This window comes from Anastrepha obliqua, chromosome 4, assembly GCF_027943255.1.
Source record: "Anastrepha obliqua isolate idAnaObli1 chromosome 4, idAnaObli1_1.0, whole genome shotgun sequence".
NCBI lineage: Eukaryota > Metazoa > Arthropoda > Insecta > Diptera > Tephritidae > Anastrepha > Anastrepha obliqua.
The window spans coordinates 23,185,412-23,202,038 of NC_072895.1; the positions used below are offsets into that span (position 1 = coordinate 23,185,412).

General features: G+C 33.4%; 1 protein-coding gene across 1 annotated transcript in view; it reads left to right on the plus strand.

The window, feature by feature from the left end:
- The window catches only part of LOC129243583 (uncharacterized), a 182,015-nt gene that overhangs the window by 61,025 nt on the left and 104,363 nt on the right, over positions 1-16,627 (plus strand). The window contains 2 exon segments of the mRNA XM_054880702.1: positions 3,958-4,082; positions 9,041-9,196. Of these exon segments, the coding sequence (XP_054736677.1) occupies positions 3,958-4,082; positions 9,041-9,196 (281 nt within the window).

Genomic DNA, 16,627 nt, shown 5'->3' on the forward strand with positions numbered 1-16,627 from the left:
CATAGCAGCTCCACGTAATGTCAAAGTTGGATCTTTCGAAAATAATGCGAGAATCTTTTTTTCGTCTTTTTTGAGACTTTGCTTGCACTTGCGCGATCAGGAAAATCATCAACGTTACCGACCTTTTTATAGCGATTTATCCACTTGCTAACGAACTGCTTCGACTTTCCTATATATTTCGCAGCAGCAGTTTGCGTTAATTTGGTTCCTTTTTCATGCAGACATAGAAAAATTGCCTCAATGAGAGAGGCGTAAACAGCACTCATTTCGAAAAACCACTAAATTGTAGACTAAATTTGACAGACAGCTGACTTTTTACAAAAAGCATGAAGGACTGAGGTGCCCTCTAAGTCATAGAAAAAGAAACAGGACGCTCTGATTTTTTATCTACGTGTAACAGTGACCACGCTCGTATGTAACAGACTGTAAGGGGCTAAAGCCTTTTAGTATCAGCTGCTAGAAAGTGAAGTACTCGGCATTTCTAATACGTGATTCTTACGAATACCAATGCCGAAGTATTCGATTCCCATAAATACTCGTTACATCACTAGCGCAAGTGCAGTTTCAATATAAATAAACACCTTGCATTAATAGTGTGACTGAATATGAAATAAAATGAAAAAAATAAAGTGAAAAAAACAAAAAAAATGAAAACAATTTTATACGCCTGTAAACACACGTATTAACACACCCACACATACACGCACATTTATGTTCTTTCACTGTCCGCACATTTCTACGAGTACTTACATATATAGGCAATCCGTAATTGGATATTGTCCCATAACATGACACGCCATCATTCATACACACACACATACAAATTTTTATTCGGTTCTCAGTTCGCTCATGGAATTACTGTTGTCTCTGCTGCTGTGTTTCGCCGATGACGGAAACGCATTCACCAACGGCCTTATTTGCTTTCCCGCTTACTGAGAATTTCCCCACAAGATCTGGTTATCGCGGTATCGCTTTACTGGTCGTGTGTCAGTGGCATTGGTGGCAATGTGCCACCTTTCGACTTTTTTATACTTGATGACCAATTTGTCGGTTGAACAATTATCATTGCCAGCAGTTGAAATGGTTGTTGTTGTTGTTGTTGTTGTTTTTGATGTTGCTGTGGCTACTGTTGCAGTTGCTGCAGTTGTCGCAGCAAAGCAGTACATAGATATACAGTCCATAGTTGTACAATTTCCAGTTGCCATAATGACTAGGGTTTTGTTGTCTTTTTCTCATTTCACTTTCATTTGCTTTCACGCTTCTTTCTGCTTTTACTGTCAGCTTCGTATTGTTCTTGTTTACATTTGTCATTTTATTTTTTTAATTTAATTTATGTCAGTTATTTTTTTTTTTCGTTTTTCCTCACATTCATCCGCCTTCATTGCAAAATCCTCTTTTATTTTACAAGTTAATTGATCGATCGTCTGTAACAGAAAGCTGAAACAGACACGCAGGCACTTACATCTATACGCACACACACATTCACTTAGATTCATACACTGGCATTGCAGTTCCATATTTGCAGCGAAATATATTTTTCCGCATTTTAAAACTAAATTATTCGAAAGGTTGCTTTAGATCACAACAACTAGCGCTATTTGTCGAAGGGGGTGCGATGAATGTTTACGCTGGCGCAGAAAATTAAAATAATTTTATTTGGTTGGGGAATAAATTCGTAGCGTTTTTACTTTTTATAAAAACCAAAAAAAAATTCTATCAATAAGGCCGCCGTAGCCGAATGGGCTGGTGCGTGACTACCATTCGAGGTTCGAATCTCGGTGAAAGGCCAAAATAAAGAAAAACGTTGTTTCTAGGAGCGGTCGCCCCTCGGCAGACAATGGCAAACCTCCAAGTGTATTTCCACCATGAAAAAGCTCCTCATAAAAAAAAAATATCTGTCGTTCAGAATTGGCTTACAACTATAGGTCCGTCTATTTGCGGAACCACATCAAGAAGCACTTCAAAAATAGGAGGACGAGCTCAGCCGAATACCCAAAAAGAGGGAACAAGTTCGTAGCGTTTTTAGCGAAGAGTTTTTTTTATAACAAAAAACAAGATTTATATCAATAAGTTAATGAATTACATATTCGCCGTTGCTGTTTACAACCTCTACCCATCTCCCCACCTCAACTAATTTGTTACTGCCGCTCCACCAAAATTGTCTGGCCTGGTGTCAAAGATGCTGTTGAGCTAGTTTTTAAAGATCTCTTTGGTCCTTTTATCGAAGATAACGCGCTTCATATGGTTTTACAAGGAGCGGAAAAGGTAGTATTCGGTCAATGCAAGGTCCACAGAATACGGCGGATGTTGAAGGACCTCACATTCGAGCTCTAGGAGTGCGACTTTGACGACTTGTGCAACATGAGGCCTGGCCTTGTCATGAAGAAGTATGGTTTGACTATGTCAATCAGGTCTTCGAAGTCGAATGGCCTAATTCACGTGGTGTAACTGGGCAATATGGAAATCTTTGTTGCCCGTGGCATTCTTCTCGAGCATTTCTCAGTGCACCATGCCCTCCCAGTCCCACCAAACACTTAACATGACCCTCTTTGAATGAAGATTCGGTTTGAGTCAAAGCTTTGGCATATATCCTGGCGCCACTCACTTGTTTCTTTGCTTCATATTGATGCATAGATACCATTGCTCATCTCCCATGACGATACAAAAAGCGCTGTTTATGACTGCGTGTTGCTCGATGGCGCACGATATGCTGAGAAACAATTTAAAGGCGACGTTCTTTGTTTTTTTTTTTTTTTGTTAAGCTCATGAGACACCCAGGCTCCCTATTTTTTATTGGAAATACAGGTGATTGAGAATCGTTTTATGATCGCAGTTCACTTTGTCCGCCAATTCACGACTAGTTTGGCGACCGTTCTCCTTCAAAAGTGATTTGAGACGTTCTTCAGCGAATTCAGTAGGCCTTCCGTCGAGGGCCACCTTCTCCATACTCGTCGCTAATATCCCGGCCTGTTTTCGTAACTTTTTGACCTCGATGAAAACCAAAGAAGAGCAGGTGTCGAAAATGTTAATTTTTGCCTCCTGGGCATTCCATTTGTAAGCCTCAAAACTAATAAAGAATTAAATAATTCAAAAACACAATTAACATTGTTTTGTAGAGCAAAAAGAGTTTAATCGAATGAGTACTTACCCTTTGCCGAACAGCAAACAAATCATTGTAAAATAAAGGAAAATATAAAAACGCTGTGAACTTAACCTCAGCTACAATATTTTTAATGCTTTTTCGTGCTGCTTTAACCAACTGCCCAATAGTCTGTAGTCCTGTCCACTTTTTTATGTTGCGTAGCCAAGATCTTTGCTTCCTTCTAATTCTACGATTAACTTTGATTTTATATTACACACCCAGTTGCAACAACTCATACTTAGAACCACGCATAATATGGCCAAAATATGCGGTTTGCGCCGCTTAATCGTTAATAAAAGCTCTCCATCCTTTCTAAGTTAAGTTAAAACTGCTTTGTTATTCAATCTGTCTGTCCACTACATTTTCATACTCGATATTATTATTTGTACTTAATTTATTGATTTTTTTAATTGTAAATTTTGCAAACGCGTATTTGTTCTGTGTTGACTATTTATAAGTATCCCTTAATATTTTAAAATATTATGTCCTTTATTTCTTATTATCGTAGGTCACTTTTTCTTAAATCAACCATTAGTGAAAACTCTCATTCATCTGTAATTTAGAAACTGATTTTTTTCAGTATTTAGTTTTAGAATTTTGTTGCTTTTAGTGTTGCGGTAAACTGTCATTAATTAATGCCATTAAATTACTTCTTAAATTCATTATTCTCAGCATATTCTTGAACATTAGCCATCAAATTCTCTTATCATCTACCGTCTCATAGTCTACGTATATCTAAAGAAAAATGAGTTAACTATTTACTAATTATGTTTATTGTTATTTTTGTTGTTTTTTTGATTTGTTCCACAATTTAGGCGCAATGGAGCCGCCGGCACATCATCCCAACCGCTGCGTCCCAACGAGGATGGCAGTCATCATTTGCAGGAATACACGTACAAAAAGATAACCGCCTGCGATGTTTGCTCACAAATATTACGAGGTGAGTACGCAATGATATTGAATATTTATTCTATTGATGAATATAATGGATATTCACTAAAGGAATCTTCTGGCTATGGGAAACTGGAATAGTAGTTTTTAATGAAAATTTTATTTAGTTTCGGGATAATATTTAAATTCACTTCAGACAGGCTTACCAATACAGTCAAACATGAATAGGTAATAAGTAAATAAGCAATTCAGTGAGAAAATGGAGGATCTAAGCATAAAAATCGTTAACCCTGATTAAAGCTAATGTCAAATTAGACACGATTTTCGACTAAAAAGGCTCACAATTATGTAGATTTTATAGCAATTCTTCCAAAATAGTATCTCTCTTCTTTCTACGAAACAGTCATTTTATTTATTTTATTTTCATAATCTATACTGTGGGCAAAAAGTAAGGTGAATTTGGTTGTAAAATGAAAAATCTTTATTTATTCAAGTAAATCAATTTCATCCCCTTCAAAATAATTCCCTCGCGATGAAATACACTTATGCCAACGATTTTTCCAATCCCCGAAACATGCCAAATAGTCCATTTCCGGTATAGCCATCAGCACCTTCTTCGATTCAGCTTTTATCTCCTCAATCGACTCGAAACGCGTTCCCCGGAGTGGTCTCTTGAGTTTTGGGAATAGCCAGAAGTCACACGGAGCCAAATCAGGCGAATACGGTGGTTGCGGAACGATATGCGTGGAATTTTTGGCGAAATGGTCACGAAGAACGAGTGCAGTGTGAGACGGTGCATTATCGTGATGCAAAAACCAAGAGTTGTTGGCCCATAATTCTGGTCTTTGTAGACGAATTGCTTCACGCGAACGACGCATAATGCTCAAATAATATTCCTTATTAACAGTTTGGCCAAAATCGAAAAAAACTGTCATCATGACCTTTATTTTTGAATGACTCTGACGTGCTCCTTTCGGTCTGGCCTCGCCTTTAGCACGATATTCGCTTGATTGGTCGGTTGTTTCAGGGTCGTAAGCATAAATCCAAGTCTTATCTCCCGTAATGATGCATTTGAGCTTGTCCTGATAGCCTGAAAGCATTGTCTCACACACATCAACGCGACGACTTTATTCCAAGAAATTGAGAGTTTTCGGTACCGAACGAGATTTGACTTTTCGTAGGCCCAAATGGTCTTTCAAAATGGTTTTCACAGATCCTTCTGATATTCCGATCATATCAGTAAGGTCTTTAACAGTCAACCGACGATTTTTGAGCACTAACTCCTTCACTTTATTGACGTGTTGGTCATCTGTTGACGTCGATGGTCGTCCGGAGCGCTCCAAGTCATCAACACGTTCTCGACCCTCTTTGAAGTCTTTGTACCACTTATAAACATTTTTCTGCGACATGGTCGAATCACCAAATGCCTTCTGCAACATGCTAAACGTTTCCGCAGCCGAAATTTCATTCCGCAAACAAAATTTGATGGCACTTCTCTGCTCAATCAAATCAGACATTGTAAAAATCGAAAAAATGCGCTCTTGGTCGTTTGGTAAACACAAGCGTAAATATATTACTGATAATGACATTCACATGAAAGTTGGCCCAGATGTTATTAACAGTGCTGCAAACTCATAAAAAAATAAATAGAGCGAAATTTTAATCCCGCGAAGTTTGACAAATTAATTCACCTTACTTTTTGCCCACAGTACAAATTATCTTACAGGCAGAACAAAAATGTAAAGAAACACAAACCAATTTTGGCAATTAATCCATATTAGCAATCAATATAAATGCAATATTTACCAACTAAGTTTAAATTTTTACTAAATTAAATTTAGATCAAGCGAAATCTGGCAGGCTGGAATGAGATAATGAATTATAGTCTCAAAGTGCCCGAGCAATGGGTGCATAACTCGCAAATTTAGTCTTAAAGCTTTCCCCATAAAAAGAGTAAAAATTGTGAAAACTTTCTGCAACTCTAAAGCTTATCCGCTCAAATAGAACTGGACAGTCAACGATGTCATTACAAACAATGAAAATAAACGAAAGGGAGAGGACTGTTATTATCCTTACCAGATATTCTAGATTAATTTGCTTTAGCCGAGAATTATAAGATGGAGCAGAGAGCTTAAGGGGGGAGCCTGGTTCATAAGGTCAAAAAATTCAATTTTTTTTCGTTTTAAGCGATTCCTAATATATTTCAGAATATTCACACAAAGTTACTGAGCCTAATTCTCAATATTTCCGTAGATACAAAGCCAAAGGTAGGCGAGCGTTAGGTAGTTACGCTGTGACCGGACAGCTATACAAACAGTACAAACTTTATCTTCTTTTCTCGACTTTTCATTTTTATGATTTCTTTGAATTGGCGTACATGAATGAAAAAAAACTAATGAACCTTTTGAAATGAATCATAGCTTGTTCCCTTCAGTATTAAATGCTCTTCTATTTGAACTAACAAAATAGATAAAACAATTTTTTTCAAGATTTTTATACCAAGTTGAAGTGAATTTTTTTTTTATAGAAAGGCATTTTTTTGCTTTAGATAATAATTACGAGCTGCATCTTGTACGCCAGTTGGAAACTCCAGCGTTGCAGCGCTCTACTAATTTCCATGTTCAACATTTTTTTCAACTTATTTTAACCAGTACAAAAATTGTGTATACTTTTTAAATGTTCATTAAAAGATAGAGAAAACTTTGCAGTGCTAAATTAATTTTTTCCTTAAAAAAAAATAGCAAAGAGATGCAATTTTTAGAGCTCATAAACCAGGCTCGTAGGGAACGTAATGCCTACCTTAGAAATATTTTTTTAACCGCGCTCAATTCTATTAATCGAAAATTTGGTCTCTCGTAAGGTCTCCAAATGATAACCGCGTACTCTGAGTCAGAGCGAACAACAGCCGCAAGCAGCAGTTCTTGGGTATATGGATTATTTATATTATATTTATGTATATGGATTAGAAAGTTCACATGTATTGCGCAAATGAAGTTTAGAACCGATTTCGATTTTCAGTGAATAAAATTAATGTGAACACTGGAACAATTTCGTATCGAATAAAACTCCAAGATCCTTAAGGAGTTATATACGTACAGCAGCGTCAAAAAATGCGCTAAAATAAAAACTGTTTTTAGAAGGGATAACAATAGAAATAAATATTAAAAAGTTGTATAGATTGCTTATTAGTACTTAAACTTTACAAAAATTAGTATATAAAAAATCACGTGACCCAAAATATAATGAAAAAAGAGTTGCTCATTTCTCCTTGAAATGTTGTTGGATCTGTAAAATGTAAAAAAATTCTTGTAAAACAGAGTTCTAGTTATAGCCTAGTCATGCAGACCGTGCCGGAAAAAGTAGTTTCGAGAAAAAAAACGAGTTTAATTTTTGAAGTGCATTTCGCTGTGCGCATCAAACTCTCGTCAACAGATGCGAAAATGTGTAAAAGAAAAAACATTTGCGTATGCCAATGATAAAAAGAAGTAGTCCTCAAATGACCGCTTGGGGTGTATCTGAAGTAACAAAAAAGTGGTTCGACAACACGCCATCAATGTTTAGCACGCACCATCTGTCGGTCAAATATGACGCAAGCCCTTGCAGAAAGGTCGAGTGAACCCCCAAGCAAGCCAACTTGTTTGCTAGGACCTCGCGCGGTACTTTGTCACTTTCCTTACAGAAGTCAGTGCAAACATGATCAGCGTGGATTTCCTTCAAAAACGATGGTATATAGAATTCGCTAGAAACCATATTTGTTAATGGGTTAATTAAAGACTTAACCGCAAAATCACTTTTGCCTTTACAATGTATTCCAACAGCTTAGAGATGCTTGATAGCTTAGAAATCGGCATATAATTATGAACATAATTTTTTCTTCCGCTTAAAAAACAAGGGATGCTCCGCTCAGTGCTAAGAATATAGTTTTTGCGGAAACTCAAAATATTTCTTCTGGCTTGGCAAATGTCCAGTATAATGAGAAATTACGAAATTATTTCAAATCAATTTACAGTGAAATCAAGCAGTAAAAACATTATTAGAATACATTTTTTTTTTTAATGAAATAACTTTTTTTTTAAATTGTCAGTTCTGGTATCATACACTTTGAACTGTTTATCTGTTATGCTATTATTTTCCACATTAAAGAGTTACCATAGGGGATACCCTTAGTATTTTCGTTGCTTCGGGACATTAATGGGTTCCGGTCGTTTAGAGCTCGAAAATTTAGGGTATTTTCAGGAAAAAAAAAACAATCTTTATACATTTTTTAGGCTTTTTATTTAACTTATTTTACATACGAAAATGAAACAAAAATTTACAATTTAAAAAATGGCGCTGAAGCTGACCCTCACGAAGAATTGGACCTGGACGGTATTGTCTCTTCTATTTATCTGAAACATAAAAACCAAAAAAACTATTAATCAGTATAACTGTATGTATGACCTGCATTAGGATAAAAAAGAAATTTCACAAAGTGAATTTGACACTTTAAAAATTGGGTCTTTTTTCAGTTTTCGAATAAAAAAACTACAAAATATTTGAAATAATAATATGATTCTAGTACGGCCGATAGCCATTGATGTTGTGAGCAACATATTAAAATTTCAGACGATTCGGTAGAAAAGCTGTTTTTTCTTTTTTTGACAGCAGCAGGCCGAAAAATGTAGTTTTGAGATAATTGAGTCAAAAATTTTGAGAGTGGATAAGGCGACCATTGATGCCGCCGCGTGAACAATCTGATTCTACCTGCTAAAACTAAAAATACTGGGAATATCCTTCCAAAAATGTGGCAGTACATTCAAAGACCTATACTTTCGAAATATCAGAAAAAAAATGATTTTGTGAAAATTCTAGACCACCAGGACCCCTTAAATTTTACTAGAAACACAATTTTTTGTTTATTTATTAAAATCTTTAACTAAAAGCAAAACCTTTGTTAACTATGATAAAAGCTTTCATTTCATTTCTCTAATTTATTTACACTTCCCTCTAATCATTTCGCTCCCACAGGCCACACACGTCAGGGATTGCGCTGTCGCATCTGTAAACTCAATGCGCATGGCGATTGCGCTTCTCAACTGCCCCGCTGCCAGCCCAAGCAGAAACTACTGCGACGTCAGAAAAGCACATCAGAGCTGGAGAATCGCGTCGATGTCGAAGAAGAAAGTAAGTGTTGATCGTTGCCAATTTTTTTCAAATTTTACTAATGAGTTGCACTAATATTTGCTTAACCATAGCGGGGGTAATGAACTGGGCGGCTTATTACAGCAAAACTAAAAAAAAAAAGTGTTTGAACCAATTGGTAGAAAAATGAAGAACTTAAAGAGCTCAGCAAACGGAAAAAGGGTTTTAGCTTTAACGCTGTACTCCCCTAACTGCATAGAAGAATGAATTTTTTTTTAATAATCTGAATTTTTTTTTAATAACAAAAACACGTTTACTAATACCTGATAATTTAACAAAGTTTTCTGTGTGTTATGTTAATTTTTTGTTTTCATGTTAATTTTGTAATTTTTGTTAAATAGTTAACACTTTTTCTAACTAAACCGTTTTGACGAAAAAAACAACGAAAATATTTTGGTTTGTATTCCACTGTCTGGCTGTTTTAACAAAAAAACTAAAATATAATTTGTTATTTTACGTTCACTGCCTGGCCGTTTAGTCAAAACTATTGTACCTGGTATATTTGCATTTCCTTAGTCACTAATTCTACGTAGGCGTGTATTTTCTTAAAAAAATATTATTGGTTTTAAACTATGTATTAAAAAGATATACTCTCACTTATGATTTGTATTCAGTTGCAAAACTTTTAAAAATTTATTTAAAAAATTGGTAACTTTACTAGTTTACTCTCTATTAAAATATGTGTAAGTGGAAAACAAATTTAGCAACTCCTACGCAGCCAAGCAAGTCGCATGGTATTTGCGCCGAAGAAAAACTAACAAATAAATTTTGTCTCAGGAATGTATCTGTAGAGGATCACCATAGCGAAAACTTGTTACAAAACTATTTTCAGTTCGCATAGAAAATATCAATCCAGCCCTACTAAACCAAAACTATTATTTTTGAGGTACATTTGTCAATAATAGGTAAAAATTTTAAGTTAAAAAAATAAATCCAGCTCTGTCAACGCTAAGTACTGACGGTAAAAAAAGTTGTTCGCACAATTCATTTTTCGATAATCGCAGGTTGAAATTTTTTTTTTTCTATTTTTTTATTTTTTAAAAAAGAAAACTAAAATTTTTGTATCAAAAAAAGCACAAAACAATGACAAACATCAATCTCCCTTTCGAAAGGAAAAATCTTGTTTCACTTACTTACTTGCAATTACTCGTACTTCACGGGAAAGTTACGTTCATTTGCGGTGAAGTGAGTGGTTAGTCAACGAAACGATATGGAAAGGATATGTTTCGATTTTCGAAAAAGCAAAGCAAATAATTTTATTAAAAAAAGAATTTTATGAAGAAAAAAAATTCACTAACAAAAAACAACATTTTCTGAAAAATTTTGTTAAAACAAATGTGTATATAATTTTCAAAAACTCCAAATTTTTATATTAAGAAAAAAAAATTTCCCAAAAATTTTGTAAAAAAAAAATTTGTAAAATAAGAATAAATACGATTTTTTAATAACATTTTTTTCTTAACATAACAAAATTTTCAATTTCAAATTTTATTAATTGTTTTTAACAAAATTTTTGGGAAGGCGTTTTTCTTAGTAAGAAATTTTTGAAATTTATTCAATTTTGAAAATTAAGGCGTAAGTAAAATATACTCCTTTTTAGGATAAAAACAAACTTCCCAAAAATTTTGTTTAGTAAAAATTTTATTAAAAAACAAATTTGTTGAAATGATATATATCTTTTTACAAAATTTTTGGGAAAATTTTATGTTATAATTTTTTTTAACAAAATTTTTGGGAAAACTTTTTTTTTTAATAAAAAAATTTCGAAACTAATTCAATTTTGAAAATTATGGCACAGCGGTTTTTTAAGTGAAATCTTTCTGTTTTCGGTTCTTTTCAATATTTTTATAAATTCTTTCCTTTCTGATTTTTTAGGATAGAAAAGGAAATTTATTCAAATTTTACTAAAAAGAAAAAAAAAATTAAAAGTATTACAAAAACTGTACATAATTTTTTTAAATGAAATATCTTCGGTTCCTTTTTATAAACTAGTTTTTGATTTTTTAGGATTGACACAACCTTCCCAAAAATTTTGTTGAGTAAAAAATTTTATTATTATAAAAAAAATTTGGTGAATGGGTTTTTTAAGTAAAATATCTTTGCTCATTTTTTACATTTTTATAAACATTTTTTAAATTTTTTACATAAAATTTTCCCAAAAAATTTGTTAAACAAAATTTTTACACAAAATTTTCCCAAAAAATTAAAAAAAAAATGTATATAGTTTGAAAAAAAAGAACTTTTTTAAAAAAAATTTTCTGAATTTTTGTTAAAAAAAAATTACATAAAAGTGTCCCAAAAATTTTGTTAAAAAAAATGTATTCAAACTAAATAAAATTTTATTGAAAATTTTATTTAACAAAAATTCAGAAAATGTTTTTTTAATAAAGTTCTTTTATTGCTTACAATTTTTGGGAAATTTTTTTAACCTAAAAAATTGAAAAAAATGTTTATAAAAACGTCAAAAATACTTTTGCTTATTTTTATTTTACTTAAAACACCCATTCACCGAAATTTTGTTTTTATTTTTTATTTTTAACTTTAAGCCACTCGCACCTTATGATGGATCTACACTGCAGTAAACTGAAAAAATTTCATAATTTCACGATTTATTTAATTTAAAAAATTACGGTTTACCGGTTCTTCGGTTCCTTTTAATTTTTTTTTTTATAAATTATTTCTGTTTTGACATTTATTGGTAAAATGTAATTAAAAAAAAAAAATTAATTTTTGAAATTTTTTGTAAAAAAATATTTAAAAATATTAGTTTTGAAAAAATTCGTTTTTTACTAAAGATTCTTTGGATTTTTGTTTTTTTTTATTCAAAAACATCGAGAAGATTTTTATAAAATAGTCACAATGAATCAAACATCTGTGCGATCCTGCTGCCAGAAAAATGTGACACACAGAACAAGAAAAACAAAAAAGTCAAAATGAATCAAAGATATTTCACATAAGAAAGCTATGAATCATAATTTGTTTTTTTTTATTTTTTTTTAATTTCATGTTTAAACCATTCAGACTTTATGATGGACCTACACTGAAGTAAACTGATAAAATTTTGAAAAAAAGGTACAGATTTTCGAGGTTTATTCAATTTTGAAAATTATAGTATTACGGTTTTTTAAGTGAAATCTTTCAATCTTCTTCTTCTTTTTGTGATAAAATATATCTATATACTTAGACATTTTTTTATTTTATTTAAATTTTAATTAAATTAATTCATTTCCATTTCAATAAAATTTAGTGAGTTTTTTTTTTGGAAAAAATATTTTTTTTTTTTGCTAAAAATTTTGCGAAAAAAATTTACAAAAGTGTTACTTAAATATTATAGTTTTTACTTTTCTTTTTTATTAAATTTTATGGTGGACCTTATTGGAAATAATTTCTAACTTTTTTTTAATAAATATTGTTTTTAGCTAAAATTTTTTGAGATAATTTTTTTAATCTAATTTCGTACGAAATAACTTAGTAATTAATACTCGTAGCTCTACGGCAAGTACGTAAAAGGAACTTTCCATGCTGACTTTGATATTACAGATAAATTTTCATCCTGCTGTGCAATATTCCATGCTCCTCAAAATCGATTGATGACTACTTCTTGCGATTAATTGTCAAATTAACAAAATGAAATTTTCAGATAATCAAACGAATTTTTTCAGTACGCTTTAAGTTTATGATCATTGCCGTAAACCTTAATACGAATACCTTTGAAACACAAATGTGCTTCAGTGTCAGGGACTTAGCTTTGACAGAGCTGAGATTTGGTTGATGTGGAGCACTGAGAAAACCTCATAAATATAAACTTATAACAAATATGTAACTACTTCACTAATTTATTAAGCGACATTAGTAAAATATTTTGGATTTAATTTCGTTCTTTTTTTTTATCATTAATTATAATTCATATTCGTACATTGCATACACTCAGCAGCAAAATTTTATATATGAAACGAAGAATAAATTTTATCCCAACTCCAGATAGTTCCGTAACAGAGTCAAAATGGTATTTTCCCAACAATCTTTTCCTCCTCTCTACTACTTTCATGCAGTATTCATGAGAAAATACTCCGAGACCAGAAGCGTGCATACTCAACAGCCAATTACCGCAATGCAAGTTGCCATAGGAATACCAAAATAGCGTCTGTTTTCAAGCAGCGGAAGATTAGTAACCTTTATGGCTAGCTCATCAATCCTGCAATTTCCTTCAATACCTCTATGTCCCAGAACCCATAAAAGGCTGACCTTGAAAACAGCGCTGATATCATTTAGAGCTGTTTCACATTCCTGAGCAACCTTTGATCTTAGTATAACTGCCCCAATTGATTTGATGGCCGCCTGGCTATCCGAGCAGATGTTTATCGTAGCTTTTGTTGCGGCCTGTGTATTAAGGTGCACAGTTACCTCATTTATGGTTAAGACGGCTAAGTCTTTTACCTGGTAGACACTACAGTAGTCCGGAAGTCGGACAGATAATTCTACCTACTTTCTAGCTTAATTGCATCCGTGTAAAAATTTATTTCACCTCTTCTCCTTGGTTTTTGAATTTGCTACTCTCTTCTTGATGCAATCTTAGGGTTGAAGAGCATGCCGAAGTTGAGTTTCGGGGAAAGAGTAGTCGATTTCTTGGTTATAATTACTTAAAGTACCTATAGAGTATGAAGATTTCTGGAGAAAAATCACCCCTTTAACCAACCAACCAACCAACTCATAGTATGTAGTGTAGAAGCGTGGCCGAGCCGCCTGGTCTTCCATAGCGCCACACTGTTAAATCGAAGCTCTGAGACGGCAACCACGTGTTTTCCTAGCAGATTTTGAGGAGGCAAGTTGACTAGCACCTCGAGCGCTTTATTTGTGGTAATGCTGAAAGCGTACATTGGATCTAGCCCAGCAACTTCGTACAATTTGCCTTTTGAGTTGATGACCAGCAGACAGATAGTACCGTAGTAAAGCCAGTGTGTACGAGGTGATTCCCCATTTGATTCCGACCGCTTTTTTACATAAGTGGAATGCAATGAGGGCCTTTTGAACCCTATTCCCAATATTAGGTTTCCACTAAAGTTCCCTGTCTAATATGAATCCTAGGTACTTAACATTCTCCTTCAAAAGAATCAGTCTATGCTCCCTTGTCTGAAGTTTGATCTGAGTTTAAACATTTAAATATGGTTGTGTGATAAAGTTTTTAATTTACAATTTTATCACTAATTGTGATTGTTTGTTAGGATTTTCTTGCTTCTTTTGGTTCATGCTATAATAATAAGCAATACAACTAATTAATTTCGTATTTTTTTGTTAAAAAACCCATTTAAGTATAAAAGTGAAAAAATATTTTATTCAAAATATTGTCCATCGGTAGCGGGAACTTTTTTCCATCTTTCAGGCAATTTATGGATTCCATCCCAAAAAACTTCTCATCTTTTGGGTCGAGAAACTCATCAAGCCATTTTTTAATACCTTCAACATTGGTGAACCGTATTCCAGAAAGGTGGGTCTGCATCGACCGAAACAAGTGGTCATCAGAAGGAGCTATATCAGGGCTATACAGCGGATGAGGTAGAATTTCCCATCCGGCATTTTCCAAATAATTTTTGACCGGTACTGCAACATGTGGCCGAGCATTGTCATGAAGGAAAACCAATTTCTTGTGTCTGGTCGCCCATTCTGGCTGTTTTTCGGCTATTGCTTGCTTCAAACGTATCAATTGTTACCAGTATAGAACTCCCGTGATGATCTGGCCCGATTTCAACAGCTCATAGTACAGCATACCCTTTCGATCCCACCAAATACAGAGCATTACCTTCAAACCATGAATATTCGGTTTTGGTGTCGATTTGGCTATTTGGCCTGGCTTCACATGTGATCTTTTACGCTTTGCGTTGTCGTAATGAATCCACTTTTCATCGCCAGAGAGAATATGATGCAAAAACGATTTCTTTTTGAGGCGATTAAGCAGCATTTCAGACATGCAAAATCGTCTCTCAACGTCTCTCGGCTATAATTCGTGTAATACCCAATTTCCTTGTTTGTGAATGTATCCGGCTGCTTTTAAACGTTTAGAAATGTCTTGTTGAGTGACTTCCAATGTTTTTCCAAGTTCTTCTTGAGTTTGACGTATATCTTGATCGAGTAATGCCTCCAATTCTTCGACTTCAAACTTTTTTGATAGACCTGATCGCTCTTTGTCTTCTGTGTCAAAAACCCCATTTTTAAATCGTGCAAACCACTGCTGACATACTCTAACCTCTGGAGCATATTCAGGATAAACTTCTGAGAGTAAACGACGTGCTTCTGTTGCACTTTTCTTTAAATTGAAGAACAAAAGCAAACCTCCCCGCAAATGCTGTTTTGTTGGCACGAAATTTGACATTTTGACTGTAATAAAAAAAAAATTTGTGTGTTTACTAATATTCACTGTGACATATCAAATTTACTTGATTTTTTGGCGTGCTTTAACATAGAAAAGCTGCCACTATCAAAATATTGACTACATAAATAGAAATGAGGTTAGTAATAAATACGAAACTAATTAGATAGGTATAAATAAATATTTTTCTGAAATATTTTTCACTATTTTTTAACACCCTGTATATTTAAGTAGTTGCGCTCAATAGCTCTGAGATAGCAATAAATTCAACTTAGAGTGCTTTGGAAGAGAAAACTTGTTTGGTACAAGAATTTACCAAAATTTTTTGCCATTTTCATAGCTGGTATTATTTTAACGAAATACTTAAAGAAGCAAACGAGAAATTGAGAAATATCAGAAATTTAATTAACTTTGATCTGTAAGCGTAGCATATTTTCTAAATCAAATATTTTATTTTAAGCTGCTTGGTTTCATTGATTCTTAATATTTACTAACTCGAAAGCCAGGGCAACAAAAACCAAAAGTATTCAATTTACAAGCAATTCTTAATCATTTTATTTAATGGTAAACTTCAACCAGCAATCAACACACACACACACACATACACAATTTTGCTGTTGAGTGTGTGTACGAGTATCTACATTTATGCGGTCACACACATTTCACATAGCCATTGAACAACTCTATCATCTTCTTTCTTATAAATTATTATTTACACATTCAAATGAATCATCTTGAACAACTCAAATCCACAATTTCATTTTGCAGTTTTCCCAGCGTTTACCTAAGAAATTTGCATCCTTTTGCAAGCAATGAAATCCTTTATATTCATGCATCCCCCATTCCTAGTCTTCTTTCTATTTGCATTGTCATATGCAGGCAATATTTATCATTACATCGGTTTATCTACGGCTCTGGTTGCATACAAAAGCTGTAAGTAAATGCAAATCCAAGGAAAAACGAAAAAAACGTACAAGAAATTCCTAAAGATTGTCTTGCAACTGTGAACGAACACGTTGCAAGGAGGCAAGAAATAAACTCAAACGATT